This window comes from Oncorhynchus keta, chromosome 19 (assembly GCF_023373465.1).
Source record: "Oncorhynchus keta strain PuntledgeMale-10-30-2019 chromosome 19, Oket_V2, whole genome shotgun sequence".
In the NCBI taxonomy this organism is placed as follows: domain Eukaryota; kingdom Metazoa; phylum Chordata; class Actinopteri; order Salmoniformes; family Salmonidae; genus Oncorhynchus; species Oncorhynchus keta.
In genome coordinates, this window is record NC_068439.1 from 51,573,219 (window position 1) to 51,597,289 (window position 24,071).

Sequence of the window (24,071 nt, forward strand, 5' to 3'; positions counted from 1 at the left end):
CATACCAATGTGAACAATGAAATAACGTCTCTTACCAAGTTTATTTTATATCATTTATGTATAAAGAAAACAAGTAAACAAAAATACTGCAACATATACACATGGATTGCATGATGCAACACAATTGCAAACAACATAGGCTGCTACAGTGACAATTAGAGGCAACATTCATTGACATTACTCAACCACAGCCATTTACGTCTTATTTCAATCCATATATTGTCTTTTGCAAGTTTTAAATTGGCACAGTACCAGTAATCAAAGGTGTCAGCTAGAGAGAACTTGCAGGGATTTGTAGTTTTGCATGATGTCTACTTTGACTATAATGAGCATTTTCTAAAACTGAGAGTAAATAGAGACAAATATTTTGATAAAAGTCACCTTGTCCGAGAGAGATTAACACGGTTATCAAAACGTCACACCAGGGTACGCCTACATGAAGCACAGCCCCTTATTTTAAGTTTCTCAAATTCCCTATTGGAAAAATTAATGTTAGAAAAACAATTGGAACCATTTCCCCATTTGACTGCTAGGTTTTATGGGTGTTATGACATCTCCGCTGTGGGGCTCTATGTTCCCACATTAGCTGAGACTGCATTCGGGTAAACGCTGCAGATGTCGCTTCAATATGAAATGACCTTTCAAATGATTTCTATCACGCAAATCTGTAACGCTTCAGTGATACAGATTGAATAGCAGTCTTGGAGAGCATATGGGAGGAAATACTACTTTTACCAGACACCAATGTCAGACAATGGATAGAAGATCATGCCCATTAGAGTAAGTAGTATGTCATTAGGGACATTCCAATGCCAAACTGTGACTTTCTGTCTTGATTTCCTTCCAACACATTCACAGAACCAAGCACTAGGTTTAGAACAGGGTTCTCCAACTCTGGTCCTGGAAATCTACTGGGTGTGCAAAAAAAGTAGTAAGTAGTTGCAAAGTTGCTAAAAATGGCTAAAGTTATCCGTGATGAGATTCAAACATGCAACTGTTGGATTGCTAGATGTTTGAGTTACCTTCCCTGTGTTGCTAGACTTTTGAGTTGCCCACCCGCCCTCTCCACTTTCGTTTTTGCCTTAAGTAAAATTTCTGTCTTAAGCAGCCATACTGAACGTAACATATTATACTAATTTGAGTGTCCCCGGATTTTTGTTTACTATGTTACGTCTAGTCTATGAGACCAGCCTGGACATACAGTAGATAAAAAGCAAACAAAGTTTATTCACCAAAGCAAGGAAATGGATTTGTATTGAATACATTAAAATAGACACATAGAATAAGACTAAATGTATGGTTACAATACATAACAATATTGACCAGCACAAAAAAGTTAACATAAGTTCTTGAAATATTGGAGTAATCAGTACAGTACTGAATATCATGACTACATTTAAATGCAATGCTGTACGAACATTAAACCTTGTTCATATTGTCATACCAAGAGCCATACATACAGTATCTTTCATGCATGTTTGTATTGATATTACTCTATTTTCAACAAATTACTTAACAATGTGCCAATTCCAGAGAGCCATTCTTCCCAAATGACTTTCATTTGCAGTGGTCAACAACCTTGCGTACCTTCAGAGGAATGTAAGAGCAATTCTAAACCCATGTCTCCATGTACAAAAACAGCTGTAAAATGTACAACGTGTAGGCTACATTTGACAAGTCAAGGAGTCGAGAAGACTTGTCATGAAAAACACAGAAATGTTGATAATAAAATAAGTGTCCTTTCAATCCCCAAAATGTCTGTTTTTTATTGGCATACTGTACCCCAAATTTTACCACGAGGCTTTCAAATTCAGATAAACATCTTTACTGTTTATCTGAATTGTATCTGTTTTTCAGATAAACATCTTTACAAATTCAGATAAACTATATTTTTTTTAATAAAAAAATCCAACTAGAATATACTTTACAATGCTATGTTTTGTTCCTGTGTTTTTGGGAGCTCTTTTGTGCTGTGTCCATCTTGAGGTTAAAAACATCTGGTCAAAAACAAGAGGAGGCAGTGTTCCGGAAACAGTTTGGTCTGCATATGAAATGTCAGTAGTTCAAAATGTCTGCACCTGTGCCTCCTGTGAGATCAATGCTCACAAGCCCATTCACTCTATTTCAGACCCTATCCCAGAACTTCAATGACCTTCTCTAATTCATACTGGGACTAGGGTAAAGTGCTCCCTCTTGTCTCAGTCTCAGAGCAGTTCATACAGTATATAATACCCTCTTACTGAATCTATTCCCTGGCTTGGACAGTTTGGGGAGCCAGTGTCTGACTTCACCTAAAGCATTCTCTCCAACCAATAGTGTTACCAGTCTGACAGTATATTTTTGCTTGTCTTCCTCCTAGGGTTTCATAAGAGTCCCTAGACTGTAGCAGTAGGTGGGCATCTGTATAAGTCCATATACTGCTGCAGCAGGCGACTGACTGTATGTCCTTACTGCTCCGGTAGACTGTGCTGACTATGAGCGTATGGACAGCCAGTGTCTGAGCCCGTCCAGGAAGTGTCGTACTTGGACCACGTAAAAGTCCACGTTGTGAGAGAAGTCGGTGCAGATACTACTGTAGGTGTCCACTAGGGTGCAGTACAGAGCAGTCCCGCCCAGACTGATCACCACGGTTACTAAGCACAACAACAGCAGGATCAAACAAGAGTCTCCACCCACCTCCTCTGCACAGATAAAAAAAAACACTTATTAATATGTTACTACTATCTTATTGTGTCTTTATTGAAGACACAGTATAAGAACTTATGTATAGAGTGTATGTGTGTGTGTGTGTGAGCGAGAGAGACAGAGAGAGAGGTGGTTAATCAGGCTGATCCATACCTGGTTCCATGCCATCCTCTGGCTCGCTGAAGCGCACCTTGCGTTTGGAGTTCTGTTTGGCTGCATCGGGACCCTCTGGGGGCAGGCCATCTAATGACGCCCTCCTCCTTTTCAGAATGGACACCAGGCCATCTGGTGAGGAGCTCTGCAGGGGAACAGAGTGATGTGGAGAAGTGAGAATTAGAAACAGTGTGCAGTGAATAGCTTAAACATTTCTTTCTCTATACAGTACACTACTTTTGACCAGAGCCTTGTGTAATTAAAAACAAAAAAATATGTTGTTTTAGGTCAGAAGTAAGCATTGTTCTGAAGCCCAAAAAATAAAGGAAATTCACACGAGCACCACAATGCCTACTCCATCCATGCTCTACCAAGGTTTTCCAGCACACAGCTTTGACCTACTACAGTAGCTATGTTGGTCTATTGTACTTCAAACAATATGTATGCAGGTTGCTTAGGATTCAAAACTTCTGAAATTAGCGGAGGAGCTGGATGTTCCAGTGGAACCAGAAGATAAACAAGTGCATAGTGGGGCTCGGCGCTCCATCAACCAGCTGGCATACACATTTCAGGGAACATTAAGCAGTGTGTCCTTGGGATGTACCATAGGGGTGGAGCACATCTGAAGGATGAGGGTTGGTCTCTCCAGTCTCCACTGTACTCTTCTCCGTAGTAGCAAGACGGAGAAGGGTGCAATTGCGACCCACAATTTGGGTTGTTCCTGCATGTGGGCATTCCTGCATTTGCAGGAACCTCTTTTTATACCTTTATTGGTAAATTTTTAAGCTAGGACTCTGGTACACAGGTGGGACCGCCCCAGTACAGTAGGTGGCGGTAATGCATCATAACATTGGATGCCATCTGCCGATAAACCCCACAGAAGAAGAGGCGGGGGCACCAGTAGGGTTGTTGCCCCCGGAGAGCAAGGAGGGAGGCGTGCCCTTCTCAAATCGACGCAGTAAATCGCCCTGCTCTGTCATTTTGTTAACAAGGCAGCATGGTGCATCGTCCAGAAACATACATCTCTTTTCCATAAAAATACATGTTTGAAATTCTAACTAGTTTTCATTGGGAAGGCAGATAAAAGCATTTTTAACAAAAGCAATCCCTTTTGCCTGGGAAAACACAGAATCCTAGTAATTACTACACATGCTTTAAATAGGTCACTTTTGTTTTTGAGCCAACTTCGCCGTTTGCTTTGAACATGGCACTTGGCTCACGTCCAGCAGGCAGCCTGGTTCCAAATCGAATGCAATCAACTTTCAGCCAATGCAAAACACGCCTACATTGGCACCCAGCCGGGATTAATCAAACCCCCAGAGGGTGGTAGTTACTAGGACTGTGTTCTCAAGCGAAAGGGATTGCTTTTGATAATAATGCTTTATCTGCCTTCCCAATGAAAATGAGTTAGAACATTTGAACATTTATTTTATGGAAAATATTTGGATTTTGTTGCTGTGGTAACTCTTCAGATTCCATGGTGTTGACATTAACACTTATGCTACGAACCCTGTCATGAACACATTATCTCGACACTATTTAAATCGACAGTCTGGTGATGAAAGGAAGCTTTTGTTGTTGTTCATTCACTCAGTAATGATTGAACACTTCTTTATTTTGCTTGTTTAAAATAATTGTCTAAAAGAGTTGATGTGTGCAAATTCGAATATAATGACAAGAAGAAAATTGTATTGACAGAGGGAGCGTACTGAATCAATAAGGTAAGGGCTGTAACGTTACATAGCCTAAGCAAGACAGAATGACTATAGCGTATTGAGTAACGTTAGCTAACGTCAATGTTAAATGAGCAATGCCCATTGCATGTATTATCCATTAGCAGCGTGGCAGTTTCCCAAAGTTTGGTGTTGACTATGAACTTTACTTAGCTAGCTAGCTGTGCATTGTTTGTGGAAGAATGTGGGATAGCTACAGTGCATTCGGGAAGTATTCAGACCCCTTGACGACTTTATCCACATTTTGTTACATTACAGCCTTACTCTAAAATGGATTAAATACACTTTTTTCCTCATCAGTCTACACACTATACCCCTTAACGACAAAGCGAAAACATATATTTTTCCAATGTCTAAAAAAATAATTTAAAGAATACCTTATTTACATTAGTATTCAGACCCTTTGCTATGAGACTCGAAATTGAGCTTGGGTGCATCCTGTTTCCATGATGATTTGGAAAGGCAAACACCTGTCTATATATGGTCCCACAGTTGACAATGCATGTCAGAGCAAAAACCAAGCAATGGGGTCAAAGTGTCAAGGCCACTCCTCAGTAAAAGGCACAAGACAGCCAGCTTGGAGTTTGCCAAAGGGCACCGAAAGGACTCTCAGACCAAGAGAAACAAGATTCTCTGGTCTGATGAAACCAAGATTGAACTCTTTGGCCTGAATGCCAAGCGTCACATCTGGAGGAAAGCAGGCACCATCCCTAATGTGAAGCATGGAGGTGGCAGCATCATGCTGTGGGGATGTTTTTTCAGCGGCAGGGACTGGGAGACTAGTCAGGGTTGAGGAAAAGATGAACAGAGCAAAGTACAGAGAGATCCTTGATGAAAACCTGCTCCAGAGCACTCAGGACCTCAGACTGGGGCGAAGGTTTACGTTCCAACAGTACAACAACCCTAAGCACACAGCCAAGACAACGCAGGAGTGGCTTCGGGACAAGTCTCTGAATGTCCTCGAGTAGCCCAGCCAGAGCACGGACTTCAACCCGATCGAACATCTCTGGAGAGACCTGAAAATAGCTGTACAGCGACACTCCCCATCCAACCTGACAGAGCTTGAGAGGATGTGCAGAGAAGAATGGGAGAAACTCCCCAAATACAGGTGTGCCAAGCTTGTAGTGTCATTCCCAATAAGACTGAATACTTATGCAAATGTCATATCTCCAGTATTTAAAAATGTATATATTTGCAAATATTTCCAAAAAACTGTTTTTGCTTTATCATTATGGGGTATTGTGTGTAGATCCATTTTAGAATAAGGCTGTGATTTCAAGGGGACTGAATACTTTCCGAATGCATTGTTTATTGTCAATACTGTGTCGCTGATAATATACATTGAATGTATGATTCATCCATACAGCTAATATTACAGTTACAGCCTTGTTGACTTGTAGCTAGCTAACGTTACTGGCAAACTTCAGTTGGCTAGCAAACTGGTAATTATGCAGTCAGTGATGTTCGCCATCTTATTCGTGCTTATTTCACACAAGTGTCAAAGGCCAACAGTTTACACAGATGACTTCAGCCATGTGAAAAACCTTCCAAAGCAAAATATAGCTTCCTTTGCTTGTAGCTTGCCTCTCATCCAACTGGTGACATTGTGTCATATTGGCTTAGATATGACGGTAGGGAGATTTGAATTTAACATTGAGCTTCAACCAGTGCATATACTATTGTGGGGGCCATCGCCCCCAAAATAATGCACCGTATAGGCAATAGGGAGCAATTTTAGACACCCTTAGAATGTATCTAGAGGTGAAACATATGCATGTTTGCACAACAAACTGCAATGATGTACAGCTCAGCGGAGTCATACACTATTGCACTGAAATTAGGTCATTGATAACACTGACAGTGTCATCCACGTCTATAATATATAGGTAGGTCAGTTATATGGGGTCAATATGCGGAGATCAATAACAACACAGGATAATGCCTCAGGCAACAGATCTATTGTCAACCCAAGAGTGCTAGTATATCATATTAGGTTGTCTCTAGTGTCTAGTCTGACTTGTGTGGTTTCAGCAGTCACTACTAGACAAAACTGGGTTCAAATACTAGCCTGGCATGCTCAAGAAGGACCATAATTGCTCAACAAAGCCCTCCTAAACGTCATTGTCTGAACCATGTCTGACCTATTTTTCAGGATTTGTATGTGAACTACTTGTTCCAAATCTGTTGTGGCTCTTTAGTGACATCATAGCCTCTGTGTCCTGTCCTCAAACCTTCCACCCATGGCCACATCCCCGTAGTGTGGCTCAGGACATGGAATTAAGTATCTAGCTCACGGGCAATACACTAGTTACAGACCCAGCTCCTTTGCCAAGACATTTCTGTGCTCCCTTGAGCCTGTCCAAGGCTATCTCATTCCAAAATGTGTGTCCTCTACCAAACAAGACAGATGGAGAGACAGCGATAGAGAGATCTAGACACACAAGAAGAGAAAGATAAAGAGACAAAAAAGAGAGAAAAGAGAGAGATAAACATGAGGCTGTTTCAGCCTCAGTCACAGTGTATTCTCACCTCCTCCACATGAGAGAGTTTGACCAGATCTTTGGCTGAGGCTTGGGGAACCCCCGCTGGCCACTCCACCACCTGTACCTCCTCTTCTGGACTCTCCTCAAACACCTCCTCTTCATCCACCTCCTGCCCTTCCGCCTCCATCTCATCCACTCCTCCCTCCTCCACTCCTCCCTCCACCACTCCTCCCTCCACCACTCCTCCCTCCTCCTCCTCAGCCATGGCAGAGTCAGCTCCTGTTGACGTGGTCTGCTCAAAATCCTCCTCACCCTGTCTTACAGGGTTGCTGCCTCTGACTGCAGAGACAAGAGAAGTGTTGCTTACAATACTAGGCCTACTACTAATCACCTGGCTTCAGCATATAGAGCCCATAAGCACTTATTATAGATACTGACAGTCACACACACACTTATAGCTGAGGCAGTATGGGAGCATCATCTGGTATCAGATTCCATATTATGAGCCCTTATAGATTAGAACCCTATCTACACTCTGGGGCTTTCCAGTGAACAAAGAGGATGATATCATTTCCCTCTTATACACATCTCTAGGCTAAGTGGCCATTCTATAATATTGATTTAGGGATTAATCTGATGCTGGGGTTTTTTGTTTACCTTTTCCATGGTGGGATGGTGATTCTCTCTCATTCCTCTCACATTGCTCCTTGGTGTTGTGGTTGTCTTTCAACACTGTGTCTGCCATGCTCTAGAAAAAAAACAGCTTTGTCATAAATGTCGCTCATGTCACAAACACAATCTTCTATTAAAGTATGGACTAAGAAATGTCATCAAAAGGAGGGTGTGTAGTGCATTTTCTTACCTTTTCCGCACTAAGCATTGGCCTATTACGGAGAGACCGAGAGAAAGACAGACCGAGAGAGGGAGAGGAAGAGAGAGCGAGAGGGAGAGAGAGAGAGAGAAGAGGTCTGACTGGGTAAGCTGATGTTTAGAAGCCACTTGATTTAATTCATGTAAAGCTAGAATGACCGGAGGCCACTACAGTGACTGAGCATCTGGAATCCAGCTGAATCAATCTCCATCAAACCGCCACAAGCTACTAACATACCAAGAGGCATGGGTGGGGTTCTGTGACTTGCATGAAAACATATCTGAGTCTAGAGCTTAGTAGAGTAAGTAAAGGGAAATATTTGAAAATCAAAGGACTGTTATTTAATTAAGGGGTGGTTCATGTCTAGACAAGAACCACTAGTGTGCGATGGTATGTTCAAAGTTCAAACATAGGGTTTAATCTGACATCAACCAAATGACTAGCTAATAAACCGTTCATTATAAAGCATTCATGAATGAAAAAATGCATTTAAATGAAGCCAGTGTTTACTGATCCCCTATGGAGCAGTAATATTGTGGGTGGTGACAGAATGTGACAAACTAAACTATCTAGACATGCTTTGCTTTCCCTTCTACTGCAGCAAGCAGTACTGCTACAAGTTATTGTCTAAGTCAATGTTTTGTGCATGTAGTCTCAGTTATAGTTATAGGATAATATTGTGCTAGATCAGCACCCATGTTATGGTCCACCAGTATCTATCTCACCTCTGGTGCGTCCTGCAGATCTGGCTCAGTATTTCTATGTGTTCCTGTCCAATGCTGTTGGTTTCACCTGGTGAGGTGCTCTCCGCTGCTCTGTTACACTTTCTACACTGGCTCTCTGGAAGCACACAGAACACACACACACACACAGAGTGGAATTCAAAGAATAACAGAGGTATATTTTGTCAGTCGTGTTCAGGTGAGTCTATGGTAGTGACAGAGCAGTTGTGTAGAGAAGAGTGCAGTACCCCAGTCTTCCTGCAGGGCAGTGAGGTTAGACAGGAGGCGCTCATGATATAGCCTCTCCAGCTGCAGGAACTGCACTGCCCACTGATCTTATAACCATCAGCAGTTAAGGAAAGAGGACACTACAAGAGCCCATAACACCTATCCCTGAAGCTGTCAACTCTGGGATTCAAAAGACAGGATCATACTAACAAACGTCAGACAAATATATACAGCCTCTGATGTTGAGCTGGTGCTTGTGTGCGAAAACCAAGAATTCAGAAAATGTATGACGCTATAAATAAATCTTGGAATTTTAAAGCTATTCCAGAGTATGTTCTCCTGCAGTTGACTATGTGTGTGTGTGTGTGTCTGTGTGTGTGAATTATTACTTTCTTAGGCAAAACCTCTCGTGTAAGAGATACTTGTCTCAATGGGAATGAATTGGATTACTACCAGTAGAACATATTTCCCTCATCAACAACCCCCATCTTCCACACCCAGTATTTACCAAAATCAAGGGAAATCCTGCAGGGAAATCAACCCATGAACCAACAGAACAAGCCAAGTAGTAACTACATTTTAACCCGCCTATAGAAACTAAAAAACTAAAAGTTAATATTCCGTTCTGCCCAGCACACATGGAAACACTTACCCCACCACTGCAGAAATATCATGTCCCTTTCCTTTTTCAAATGAAACAAGAGTGTCATCCTAAATCAGTCATCAAAGTCCCTGAAGCATCAAAATAAAAAACACTGCTATTTAACTGCTGTTCAGATCTGACGGAGTGGAAATAAATATTGTCAATAAGCAATGGCAAGGATACATTCCTCTTCCAGGGAGTAGGCCTCCGCTATCTGTTAAGAAAGAGAAAGAGTGAGAGAAAAAAAATCATTACACACTGACCTTCTTATTCTGTCACTTAGCTCACTTGCTCAGAATCAGACTTCAGTACAGTATGTCAGGTCCTCTATTTAACCGACCTGAAAATAAATAAACTCATTCATTTAAAGTAATCAATTGTAATTGAACTAGAAAGGTTTTATCCTAAAGAAAACTATTATTTTACTGTTGGCTATTGCATGGAAGGAAAATGTTTACCCCCGCGACAATTCAGTTTAGAACTAAGTGAAACCAATAAAGCCTTCTACATCCTTCAGCTGTTCAACTGAACTGTCAGACTAGATATCCTCCTGCTTGGTAATGAACTGATCTAAACAGCTATTAACAGCTACCGAAAACTAAAACAGTGCGACTTCCAACACATCTTGTATCTAAGCCAAGTCACTCGATGAACTTGAATATGGCTCAAATTTGAACTTTAAGGATGAAACAATGCCATGAGATAACCTTAGACCACTTTCATGTTGCTCTGAAAGACTATATGAAATCACTGTAGAGAAGGGATGGGCAACTTTGATTGGGGTCGGGTCCCCCCAAAAAACAGGGCTGCAAGTGGCTCGCGGGTCTGCGTACCCACCATACCTATCCACACACGCAGTCAAAGCTGGCCCTAACCATTTGGGGGCCCTAGGTTACATTTTGTTGCGGGCAAAACATTTTAGCGCCCCCCCCCACCCCCCCCTCTTGACAGCGGTGAGAAAAAAAAGTATGTTTAACTTTTTTTCCCCCTGCAACCCCACACATTTTGCCATGGGGTGTAGAGAAAAGGTTGTACCTCCAAAGCTAGTTTGCTTGAATTCCACAAATTTGCCATGAGTCGGAGAGAAGAAGATCTTACCAATTTAACACAAATTTCATGCAATTCTACTCATTTTGCCATGGAGCATAGAGAAAATGTTTTAAAGTACATTTCCTGCAATTCTACACATTTTGCCATAGGGTGGAGAGAAAATGCTTGCTGCTTTTTTCAATATTATATCTGAGTGAGAGTGACTAACAAAATCAATAGGGGCACCTCGGTCGGTTTAGATAGATTGGTAAGTTATTCTAGCCAGCTAAAACATTTTAGCTGACATGGGCTCCTTGAGTGACTCAGTGAATGACATAACAAGTGATAAACTGCTGACGCACGACCAAATTTCTAAATTGCACCTTGCGTATTCTACTATTCTAACACTCAACAGTAAGTTGATAACGCGACTGAGTTCCAATTTTTTTTGGGGGGGGGATTGATTTGCGGGCCTACGAAAGGGGGGCCACTGCCAGTTGTCCATCCCTGTTCTAGAGGATATATGCGAATAAAGGGTTTGAGTTATGTAAGGTAGGTTTTAAAGTGCTGAGATAATGCAATACCATCGCTATTACATTTCCATTAATTAAATAGTTTCACAAGCAGATATTCTCAGTTTTAAATCCGAGAGAGAGCACAGATACTGTATATCAAAGCCTAAGATCACATTATACAGACAGACATACCAGGAGAAAGATTTGACCTTGGACAATGACCTTTAAGGCATAAAGTCACATGCAAGAACGTATACATATACATTTTTGTCGTCCAAGATGGCATAGCAGTTCAGATGTCTTTTGTCCTCGTCTTGTCGTGTCCCGTATATATATATATATATATATTTACAACTTTTTTCACATACATTTTTAACATTTTCCATAAACTCATCTTCAAAACACTCTCCTGCAACAATTTATATTTATAAAAAAAGTATTATTTACCTCAAATCTGTAATTCTCCAAGAAGCTAGCCAGAAACTCCAATAAGCTAGCTAGAAGCTAGCCAGAAGCTAGCCAGGAGCTAGCCAGAAGCTAACCCAGAAGCTAACCCAGAAGCTAATCAGAAGCTAGTTCAGAAGCTAGTTAGCTTCTTTACTGGCAAATCGTTAGTATTCAGGTAACCACGGTTTGTGGTCATCAGCTATCCTTTAGTTCGAAAATCTATCGGCAGTTTTGTACGGCGCAGCGCAGCTCGGAATGGAACATACCGGACCAATTTTTCTCTCCATGTCCCTGGATTTCAACCACTAACTCTGGACATTCATACCTGGATCTCACAGCTAGCTAGCTGCTATCCGTGTGACTATCGGCTTTCGTCGATTCCGGAGCAAACATCAATTATTCCGGAGCTAGCCAGCAGAAGAGTTCCATCAATCACTCCTGGGCTACAATCACCTATCCGGACCCGTTTTACTACCTACGCGGAGCCCCACCGGGCCTTCACAACTGGACTGCCGACGTTATCTACCCGAAGGAGTTATCCGGCTGGCTCCTCCGTCGCGACGTTACCTGAACGTCCATCTGCAGCCTGCTAACCGTTAGCTGTCTTATCGGCTGCGATCTGAATAGACAATCGGACAATTTTTTTATTTTTTATTATTATTCTTCTTCTTGGGCCTTTATAACTATATCTATTGTTTTTATTTTTGTTGTTGTTGTGTGATTTGGATTAATCCCCTCTACCACACGGAACCCCACTAATCTACTGACGGAACGCAAGAGGTGGCTAATAACATACCTCCATCCTATGCTAGCTTGCTACCAACCTCTCCACTCACCGGACCCTTTTGATCACTCGACTAAGCATGCCTCTCCTTAATGTCAATATGCCTTGTCCATTGCTGTTCTGGTTAGTGTTTATTGGCTTATTTCACTGTAGAGCCTCTAGTCCTGCTCACTATACCTTATCCAACCGATTAGTTCCACCACCAAAACATGCAATGACATCTCCTGGTTTCAATTATGTTTCTAGAGACAATATCTCTCTCTTCATCACTCAATACCTAGGTTTACCTCCACTGTATTCACATCCTACCATACCTTTGTCTGTACATTATACCTTGATGCTATTTTATCGCCCCCAGAAACCTCCTTTTGCTCTCTGTTCCAGACGTTCTAGACGACCAATTCTTATTGCTTTTAGCCGCATCCTTATTCTACTCCTCCTCTGTTCTTCTGGCGATGGACAAACTCTGAGGTGAATCCAGGCCCTGCAGTGCCAAGCTCCAAACTGTTTGGGTATGGACCTGGAAAGTATGACATTACTTTGCAGGCTATCTCGAGATGTCAGTAGACCTGTTTATTCGACATCAGGGTTAGCAGGGTGCTACAAGCAGTGAGTAAAACAAAGCCCAGGCGCTCTCTTTTGACCCGACTTCTGTAACCGTAATAGCCTTGGTTTCATGCATGTTAACATTAGAAGCCTCTGGACTCCCTAAGTTTGTTCTATTCACTGCTTTAGCACACTCTGCCAACCCGGATGTTCTAGCTGTGTCTGAATCCTGGCTTAGGAAGACCACCAAAAATTCAGAAATTTTAATTCCAAACTACAACATTTTCAGACAAGATAGAACTGCCAAAGGGGGCGGTGTTGCAATCTACTGCAAAGATAGCCTGCAGAGTTCTGTCCTACTAACCAGGTCTGTACCCAAACAATTTGAACTTCTACTTTTAAAAATCCACCTCTCTAAAAACAAGTCTCTCACCGTTGCCACCTGCTATAGACCACCCTCTGCCCCCAGCTGTGCTCTAGACACCATATGTGAACTGATTGCCCCCCATCTATCTTCAGAGCTCGTGCTGCTAGGTGACCTAAACTGGAACATGCTTAACACCCCAGCCATCCTACAATCTAAACTTGATGCTGGATTCAAAGTCCATTGCTGTTCCTCAATCTCACACAAATTATCAATGAACCTACCAGGTACCTCCCCAAAGCCTTAAACACGGGCACACTCATAGATATCATCACTAACCAACTTGCCCTCTAAATACACCTCTGCTGTCTTCAACCAAGATCTCAGCGATCACTGCCTCATTGCCTGCATCCGTAATGGGTCAGCGGTCAAACGGCCTCCACTCATCACTGTAAAACGCTCCCTGAAACACTTCAGCGAGCAGGCCTTTCTGCCACCTGCTATAGACCACCCTCTGCCCCCAATCGACCTGGCCGGGTATCCTGGAAGGATATTGATCTCATCCGGGCACGTCAGTAGAGGATGCCTGGATATTTTTTTAAATGCCTTCCTAACCATCTTAAATAAACATGCCCCATTCAAGAAATTTAGAACCAGGAACAGATATAGCCCTTGGTTCTCCCCAGACCTGACTGCCCTTAACCAACACAAAAACATCCTATGGCGTTCTGCATTAGCATCGAACAGCCCCCGTGATATGCAGCTGTTCAGGGAAGTTAGAAATAATAATAACAGGCAGTTAGAAAAGCCAAGGCTAGCTTTTTCAAGCAGAAATTTGCTTCCTGCAACACTAACTCAAAAAGGTTCTGGGACACTGTAAAGTCCATGGAGAATAAGAACACCTCCCAGCTGCCCATTGCACTGAAGATAGGAAACACTGTCACCACTGATAAATCCACCATAATTGAGAATTTCAATAAGCATTTTTCTACGGCTGGCCATGCTTTCCACCTGGCTACTCCTACCCTGGTCAACAGCACTGCACCCCCCACAGCAACTCGCCCAAGCCTTCCCCATTTCTCCTTCTCCCAAATCCATTCAGCTGATGTTCTGAAAGAGCTGCAAAATCTGGACCCCTACAAAACAGCCAGGCTAGAAAATCTGGACCCTTTCTTTCTAAAAATGATCTGCCGAAATTGTTGCCACCCCTATTACTAGCCTGTGCAACCTCTCATTCGTGTCGTCTGAGATTCCCAAAGATTGGAAAGCAGCTGCGGTCATCCCCCTCTTGACCCAAACTGCTACAGACCTATATCTATCCTACCATGACTTTCTAAAGTCTTCGAAAGCCAAGTCAACAAACAGATTACCGACCATTTCGAATCTCACCATACCTTCTCCGCTATGCAATCTGGTTTCAGAACTGGTCATGGGTGCACCTCAGCCACGCTCAAGGTCCTAAACGATATCTTAACCGCCATCGATAAGAAACTTTACGGTGCAGCCGTATTCAATCACCCTGTCAATCACCACATCCTCATCGGCAGACTCGACAGCCTTGGTTTCTCAAATGATTGCCTCGTCTGGTTCACCAACTATTTCTCTGATAGAGTTCACTGTGTCAAATCGGAGGGTCTGCTGTCCGGACCTCTGGCAGTCTCTATGGGGGTGCCACAGGGTTTAATTCTTGGACCGACTCTCTTCTCTGTATACAACAATGAGGTCGCTCTTGCTGCTGGTGAGTCTCTGATCCACCTCTACGCAGACGACACCATTCTGTATACTTCTGGCCCTTCTTTCGACACTGTATTAACAACCCTCTAGGCAAGCTTCAATGCCATACAACTCTCCTTCCGTGGCCTCCAATTGCTCTTAAATACAAGTAAAACTAAATGCATGCTCTTCAACCGATCGCTACCTGCACCTACCCGCCTGTCCAACATCACTACTCTGGACGGCTCTGACTTAGAATACGTGGACAACTACAAATACTTAGGTGTCTGGTTAGACTGTAAACTCTCCTTCCAGACCCATATCAAACATCTCCAATCCAAAGTTAAATCTAGAATTGGCTTCCTATTTCGCAACAAAGCATCATTCACTCATGCTGCCAAACATACCCTTGTAAAACTGACCATCCTACCAATCCTCGACTTTGGCGATGTCATTTACAAAATAGCCTCCAATACCCTACTCAACAAATTGAATGCAGTCTATCACAGTGCAATCCGTTTTGTCACCAAAGCCCCATATACTACCCACCATTGCGACCTGTACGCTCTCGTTGGCTGGCCCTCGCTTCACACTCGTCGCCAAACCTACTGGCTCCATGTCATCTACAAGACCCTGCTAGGTAAAGTCCCCCCCTTATCTCAGCTCGCTGGTCACCATAGCATCTCCCACCTGTAGCACACGCTCCAGCAGGTATATCTCTCTAGTCACCCCCAAAACCAATTCTTTCTTTGGCCGCCTCTCCTTCCAGTTCTCTGCTGCCAATGACTGGAACGAACTACAAAAATCTCTGAAACTGGAAACACTTATCTCCCTCACTAGCTTTATGCACCAACTGTCAGAGCAGCTCACAGATTACTGCACCTGTACATAGCCCATCTATAATTTAGCCCAAACAACTACCTCTTTCCCTACTGTATTTAATGAATTAATTTATTTTGCTCCTTTGCATCCCATTATTTTTATTTCTACTTTGCACATTCTTCCATTGCAAATCTACCATTCCAGTGTTTTACTTGCTATATTCTATTTACTTTGCCACCATGGCCTTTTTTGCCTTTACCTCCCTTATCTCACCTCATTTGCTCACATCGTATATAGACTTGTTTATACTGTATTATTGACTGTATGTTTGTTTTACTCCATGTGTAACTCTGTGTCGTTGAATCTGTCGAACTGCTTTGCTTTATCTTGGCCAGGTCGCAATTGTAAATGAGAACTTGTTCTCAACTTGCCTACCTGGTTAAATAAAGGTGAAATTAAAAAATGCAAAAAATACGTGGTCCCTTGTGGCTCAGTTGGTGAAGCATGGTGCTTGCAAGGCCAGGGTTTTGGGTTAGATTCCCACAGGGGACCACTTTTAAAAAGTATGAAAATGTATGCACTCTCTGGATATGAGTGTCTGCTAAATGCCTAAAATATCAATGTAAAATGTTATAGCCTAGATTAGCGTATTACCCTGAGCTTTTCATGTTTATATGCACTGTTAAGGGCCTGTTAGTTGTTTAGCATCCCCTAGTGACAGATTAAGTGCAGCAGTATAGAATTGACCTGTTTGTGTCATGTGACAGGAAGCAGTTTCAGAAGGGAAGCAACGTGTATGATGTGAAAGTGTGACAGAGTAGTTACAAATCCTTCAACATCCTTTGTATTAGCTTTGTAAGGCGCAATGTCTGTAAGTACATTGTTTATTAACACAAGATAAAATTGTTTATCACAAGTAGTGTTCATGTTTCTGTAAAAGGTTAAGAATTGAGTTAGCTACTTTGCATTGGCTTCAGTACTATTTCTCGAAAGGGACACCTAGCTTAGCAATATCAAGCATACAGTTGCATTCTAGTAACTTGATTTTATATTTGACTTATTCCTTATTTTGCACATTCAGTGCAGTTATTGTGTAAAACATGTACTTTTGTGTCTGTTGCAGTTTCACACTGATTAAAGTAAACTTCCAAAACGGTATCCTGCTTCTCACGGAGTTATTTGAATGAGTGTTTAGCTAACTAGATAGCAGGATAAGGGCTACTGTACATTTAGGAAGTCCAGTATGTTCACACATGACTGTGTATTGTTAATTTTGAACTTCACTCCCCTGTCCGTGTATAGAATAAATTAATTAGTAAATTAATTAATGAAATAGTAGTCTGGAAGGATAGAACGATGACAAAAGATGGGACTCAGATGTAATGTGGCGAATAAACGAGCTGTTTTACCTCAGATTGACCTATGACGCACGACAGAAGTCAAACAACTGTCAGACAACTCTTCCTGTCCCTTTCTCAACTCTGTAGAGTGAACACAAACCAAAGAGGCAGACTGAATCTCTTCAAATGTCAATGCCTGTTTACCAGGATTTTATGTTTTTTAATTCTCCATGTATGGGCATCTATTTTATCCACATAACTGAAATGCAATCTCGTGGCGTACCTCTTGGCCAGTTATTCTTTCAATGCTCCACTGATTGTACCAGTTTGATCACAGAGCAACCCTTTCTTCTGTATCAGACCCGTCCCAAAGGGCAACCAATTCCCTGCCTATTTAGAGCACTACTGTTGACCAGGGCCCAAAAGTAATGCAATATGTAGGGAATAGGGTGCCATTTGGGACGCAACCTCTGTATCAGTGGGGCCTGTCTTTTTCTCAGGGTGTGTAAATAATAGCTGGCTCTTTGTTCCATGATGACCAGAACTGCAAGGCTATTACAGTACATTGAGGGCCAAAGCAAGTGTTCTTCCTGAATAGGATTGTAAACAAGTGTATAGAGTACAGTACATGATCATTGTAATCATGGTTACATCTTAAAGATTGATTTGCTCTCCCTACAAATGAAAAGAAGATGAGGGAAAAGCAAGATGTTTCAGTGGCAAAACACATGTGACAGATGAGGTTGAGATTTACTGTGCAAAACACAGTACAAACCACAGAGGAAAAGAACACAGAGGATTTGTGCTGGTGACGGTGAAAACACACACCTGGTGTAGAGTCTGTGGCAGCAGTGTGTGGTCACTGTGTTCTCCCAAAGACTGTAGTGAGGCTAGCAGGTCAGGGCTAGGGCCTGGGGGGGCACTTCCTGAAAACACACAATGTCAAGTGTATTTGACAGTTGATTAATAGGCATGTTTGATTTGACATTTTAAGGTTACTCTTAAAGGTCTTGTCATGGCAGCCATAGAGAGTGCTTGTCTTTTGAAACAGATTGAGGGAGGTGACATATGCAAATCTACACAGTAAATATGAATAATGTACACTAGTGATACACGGGTTGACTCGTAACCCGCAGTCCCGGCGGATAGCGGGTTTAGGGTAATTAAATATTGTGTAGCGGGGTGGGTGGCCTGCAGGTTGAATAAAGAGAAACAATAACTTTTAAAAAATCCATAAATGTATAATTATTGTGCAATTTATATCTATAGACTACCCTGGGGGTTTTCTTTCATTATTTTAGGCTGTCTGGTATTAGTGTAAAAGCCTCAACTTTAGGGCTTAACTTGGCCTACGTGCCAAATAGTTTACACAACCAATCGCCAAATAATGCTTTTGAGAGCGGGCAGAAAAAGTTAACGTCAATCCACCGAGGCAAAAAACGACAAGTGTCGAAGTTTTATTTAACAAGACAAAATCTGCGAAATGATAGTTGAAAAGAAAGAGAAGAAAGGGCCATAAAAGCAATGTTTGGAAAATATTTGGTGAAGTGGTAAAAGAGAACGATAGCAGTGCCCGCTGTGTTGTGTGTGTTGATTGCGAGACGCTTTACAAACTCGACAGTCACAGAACGGGACATCAAATAGGCATGACAAGGAAACTGTAGCCAACTGTTTAGATGGGTTAAATGGAAAATGATATCTGGACACTGGCTGTAGGTCTATAACCTCTCATATAGCCTTCCTAATAAATCCTGCAGAATTAAGAATTTCTTGCCGTAAAAGTATACACCAAATGTTGGCAAATTCTGGATTTAGGAACAGGAGTGGAGAAATATGATTTATTTACTTCTGCATCTTGAGTGAATGCAATGTCAAGTTAGATACCATATAGAGGTTCTATCGTCATTATAAAAAATGATAATATTTCAAGCACTTCGAAGCCGAAGTTAAATATTTTCTTGTATTTTCTCCCCAGTCCCTAAAAGTTGAGCAATAGTATTTTTTGTATTTTAGGGCAACATATAATGACATACGAGAAGCTACATGTATTTAATTATAGACAAGTTGACTAACAAATAGCCAACCAAGATGTCGGAAATTATAATCAGAAACGTATCTAAATCAGGCAACAAAAAAATCATGCACCCCCCTGTCAAAAAATAATTATGCCGTCTTTGACTACAGCCTAACGCATTTTCTATATTTGCAGGTTAGGGTTGGGTGTATACCTCCTATTTTCACTTTATCACATATTGTCCGGCGGTTGAAAAAGGGTTATTAGCAATTGCGGGCAGGTGCGCGAGAAAAAAAACAGCTGACCCGGGCACAGCTAATGTACACTTAAACTACTGTATGAGATCTGTACTGTGTGATGAGTGCTATAGGCACCTGAGGCAGTCTCCGTGTTGTTTGCCTCCTCTCTCGGAGTCTTCTCAGTGTCTGGGTCTCTGGGGGGGCTGGTGCTCTTGTTGCCCATCCTCTCCCTCACAATGTTGTTCTCCACTAACTCACTGGTTCCCAAGAGGTGGGTCGGGCCCACAGAAGGGAGGTGGCTGGCTGCCACCTACTAGGACTGGATTCTGTCTAGAGACATGGATTTGGTTTAGGCTACTCTATGGGTCACAGAAAACTCAAAAAATCTTTAGGTTAGCGTCCAGCTTGTTGTAGTTGGAGTTGGAAGAGTAGAAGTAGAAGGTTGTGTCATCAGTGTAGATATACAGTCTATTATTCCACCTCAATCTCCTTGTTTTTATGGTCTCCCTGTGTTCTGGCCTCCTTGTTTGGAGTTGTTTGGGGCTCTCCCTGGTCCTTGAAATCCCTCTAGCAGGTCACCACGAAGCTTTTTCCTCTCCTCTTCAATACCCTGTTGGATTTAAACAGATTTGATAGTGTTAGCATCAGCGTGTCATTCTCAGCTTTGAGTTAGTGAGGAAACTGAATGTGCAGAAGAGTGGGAGTGAAATGCTAGTTATTTTTGCTGAGTTAATCTTTTCAGAGAGAACTCTTTGTGTTACAACCAGGACTTGCTTCCAGGCACAGAGAAGCTGTTACATCAGCCAGGCTGATTTTGAGAAACTTAAAATAACATATTTGTCTATTAGAAACCATAATGGCCATGTTACATCATCAACACATGGGGCTGCACAGAGAGAGAGAGAGAGAGAGAGAGAGAGAGAGAGAGAGAGAGAGAGAGAGAGAGAGAGAGAGAGAGAGAGAGAGAGAGAGAGAGAGAGAGAGAGAGAGAGAGAGAGAGAGAGAGAGAGAGAGAGAGAGAGAGAGAGAGAGAGAGAGAGAGAGAGAGAGAGAGAGAGAGAGAGAGAGAGAGAGAGAGAGAGAGAGAGAGAGAGAGAGAGAGAGAGAGAGAGAGAGAGAGAGAGAGAGAGAGAGAGAGAGAGAGAGAGAGAGAGAGAGAGAGAGATGTACAGTGCATTCAGAAAGTATTCAGACCACTTCCCTTTTTCCTCATTTTGTTACATTACAGCCTTATTCTTAAATGGGTTTTTTTTTTAATCCTCATCAATCTACACACAATAATTAAGCGAAAACAAAAATCTGAAATAGCTTTTTGAGAAGTATTCAGCCGCTTTGCGATAAGACTCCAAATTGAGCTCAGGTACGTCCTGTTTTGATCGATAATCCTTGAGATGTTTCTACAACTTGATTAGAGTCCACCTCTGGTCAATTTGGAAAGGTCCAACAGTGCACGTCAGAGCAAAAACCAAGCCATGAGGTTGAAGGAATTGTCTATAGAGCTCCGAGACAGGATTGTGTCGAGGCACAGATCTGGGGAAGGATACCAAAAAATGTCTGCAGCATTGAAGGTCCCCAAGAACACAGTGGCCTTCCTAGAGCTGGCTGCCCGGCCAAACTGAGCAATCGGGAAAGAAGGGCCTTGGTCAGGGAGTTGACCAAGAACCCAGTAGTCACTCTGACAGAGCTTCAGAGATCCTCTGTGGAGATGGGAGAACATTCCAGAAGGACAACCATCTCTACGCACTCCACCAATCAGTCCTTTATGGTAGAGTGGCCAGACAGAAGCCACTCCTCAGTAAAAGGCACGTGACAGCACGCTTGGAGTTTTCTTAAAGGTACCTAAAGGACTCTCAGACCATAAGAAACAAGATTATTTAGTCTGATGAAGCCAAGATTAAACTCTTTGGCCTGAATGCCAAGCGTTACGTCTGGAGGAAACCTGGCACCATTCCTACGGTGAAGCATGGTGGTGGCAGCATCATGCTGTGGGGATGTTTTTCAGTGGCAGGGACTGGGAGACTTGTAAGTATCAAGGGAAAGATGAACGACGCAAAAATACAGCAAGATCCTTGATCAAAACCTGCTCCAGACTGCTCAGGACCTCAGACTGGGGCGAAGGTTCACCTTCCAACAGGACAACGACCCTAAGTACACAGCCAAGACAACGCAGGAATGGCTTCAGGAAAAGTCTATGAATGTCCTTGAGTGGCCCAGCCAGAGCCCGGACTTGAACCCAATCTAACATCTCTGGAGAGACCTGAAAATAGCTGTGCAGTGACGCTCCCCATCCAACCTGACAGAGCTTAAGAGGATTTGCAGAGAAGAATGGGAGAACCTCCCCAAATACAGCTGTGCCAAGCTTGTAGCGTCATACCCAAGAAAACACAAGGCTGTAATCGCTGCCAAAGGTGCTTCAATAAAGTACTGAGGAAAGGGTCTGAATACTTATGCAAATATTTAAATAGTATGTAAATATGTTTTACAGAAAAACCTGTTTTTGCTTTGTCATTATGGTGTATTGTGTGTAGATTGTTGAGGGAGGGGGGAAACAATGTAATACATTTTCGAGTAAGGCTGTGGAAAAAGTCAAGGGATCTGAATATTTTCCGAATGCACTGTATATATGCCAAATTCCACAGTAATTTATGGGCAATTCCACAGTAACAGAATGAGGCCAGAAGCCATTGATTGCAAAGTTAAACAAATCATACAACTCTATGCACAAGGACTACTTTTAACAATTTCCACAGAACATTTTACAAAAACACATTTGCTCAAAGAACAGTGCAGTAAAGTTTGGTATCAGAACGATGGTCAAAACTCCCTCCCTTTTTTATGTAAACACATTTTCCAAAAACTCTTATATATCTACTCTGAATTATGATTCAAAGATGTCTGGAGAAAGAATGGGGTGTCAGCTATGATTTGACTCCTTGAGTTTGAAAAAAAATCTATTTTGGTTATTTAACGACAGTAATCGAAGTGGATTAACACCCAGTAGAATGATGGTAACAGAATAACATCATGGGTCCCTATTCTGTACTATACAGAAATGCATAATTATGTCATTCTGTTCATGGTGATGTATAGGTAAACAAAGGTAGAAAAATTTAATATCCTCCTTTGCATGTTTGGGTATTATTCTAAACACTGGTTATTATTCTAATATACCTAGCCTACATTTAAGCATAAATGAATGACCAGAGTATGGATGGAATGCACAGAGTGGGAGTTCGGAACATGTCAAGAGGTGCCATGTTCACAGTCATGTGGATGTGAGGGGGTTTAGAACATAGAACTAGAAAGAGGAGTGTGACTCATATGCACCGTGTCTAATGCGTAGTACGCCACTCTTACATAGATTGAAGGTGACAAAATTCACAGATTTTGAATAACCATCCATGCTTGCATCCTCCAACCAGTAACCGATAAACTATAGTTATACACTGGTAGCAGAATTAACCTCCAAAAAAACATACCCCAGGACACTTCTAAGGGTGCCTGTCTGTCTTTTGAAGTCCCTCAGTCGAGCACCTGATTCCTTTTTTTGTTCAAACTGGGCTGAAGCAAGTTCAGGTACAATTTCTTACCAGAATAATTAACATTTTTAGTATAGAGTAGTATGTTTGGTTTTATACGCATACGTTGATCTCTTTCGTATGGCCATATGCATTTTTATTTGATCAACGTTTACATCTCATTGCATTTAGTTATGGTGCGAACCAATAGTGAAGAATTTATGCTGCAGCTGATGCTCCCTACTGTGCCTATCCAGTCAGTGGCACTCAAGTGAGTCCAAGCCAAAACAAACATTTCATGTTGATTCAAATCATTGGAATACTGTAGCACATTATCAACGCAGTTTACACAGTAATAAACCGGCTACATGCGCTACAATGTTGCAATTCACAGTACCGGTATACATTTTCTTACGCCAATTTCATGTTTATTATTCAGCAATGAAGAGCAACTATTTCATCATTTTCTATTGAATAAACGAAGCGAAATCAAGAAGCCATTCATGCGATATTTAGGCTATAGCGATATACGAAAAAATGCTGTCATTATAATCATATTCGAAGACAGTAACCATCATCACGCGGATGTAACCATACTCACACATGCAAGATACTGTCCCGCTGTAAGCAAAGAAAGGTTCGTGGTTGACAATCAGCTGAACGGTCATCCAGCTCAATCCATATCCCTTTTATTCTGAACACGATGTTCTAAAATGCACTTGACATACAACCTTGAGTGTCACCATCTCTGCGGATCCATGGTTGTTTATGATCTAATCCGGGCATTTTCTGCCTTCGTCCAAAACTCATTGCGAAATATATAATTTTATTGTACAACAGAGGCAAGGGGGCCATCTTCTGGCAGCTGGTTGATGTCTCAACTTTCACACAGAGGTGGCCTGTAATTTACAGGGCTGGCACGTGTGTGTTTACATTTGGATAAAATTGTTTCTCGATTTCGTTTAATAGCATCCCACTGGGCACAGACGTCAGTTTAACGTCTAGTTTTAATTTATAATTGGTATATTTGTCAACTAGCGTGAATTCAACGTGAAATCAACAGAAACATGTCACCATGTCATTGGATTTAAGGTAAAAAGTTGGGTGGAAAAAAATACAAAATTCCCTTACTTTGATTACTTTTTCAAATCCAATCAGTTTTCCACATTGATTCAAAGTCATCACATTGACTATTGTTTTTTTTTAACCAGTTTTTGCCCAG

General features: G+C 42.0%; 1 protein-coding gene across 1 annotated transcript; it reads right to left on the minus strand.

The window, feature by feature from the left end:
- Positions 1–12: 12 nt before the first annotated feature.
- Positions 13–23,669, minus strand: LOC118398445 (consortin-like). The gene is made up of 11 exons (XM_035793771.2): positions 23,451–23,669; positions 19,467–19,941; positions 17,907–18,004; positions 9,702–9,732; positions 8,896–8,982; positions 8,651–8,765; positions 7,917–7,938; positions 7,712–7,802; positions 7,101–7,393; positions 2,839–2,983; positions 13–2,681 (listed from the first exon to the last, which is right to left on the minus strand). Exons 2-11 carry the CDS (start codon positions 19,552–19,554, stop codon positions 2,473–2,475), a joined length of 1,179 nt encoding a protein of 392 aa, XP_035649664.1. The 5' UTR covers positions 19,555–19,941; positions 23,451–23,669; the 3' UTR covers positions 13–2,472.
- Positions 23,670–24,071: the final 402 nt, after the last annotated feature.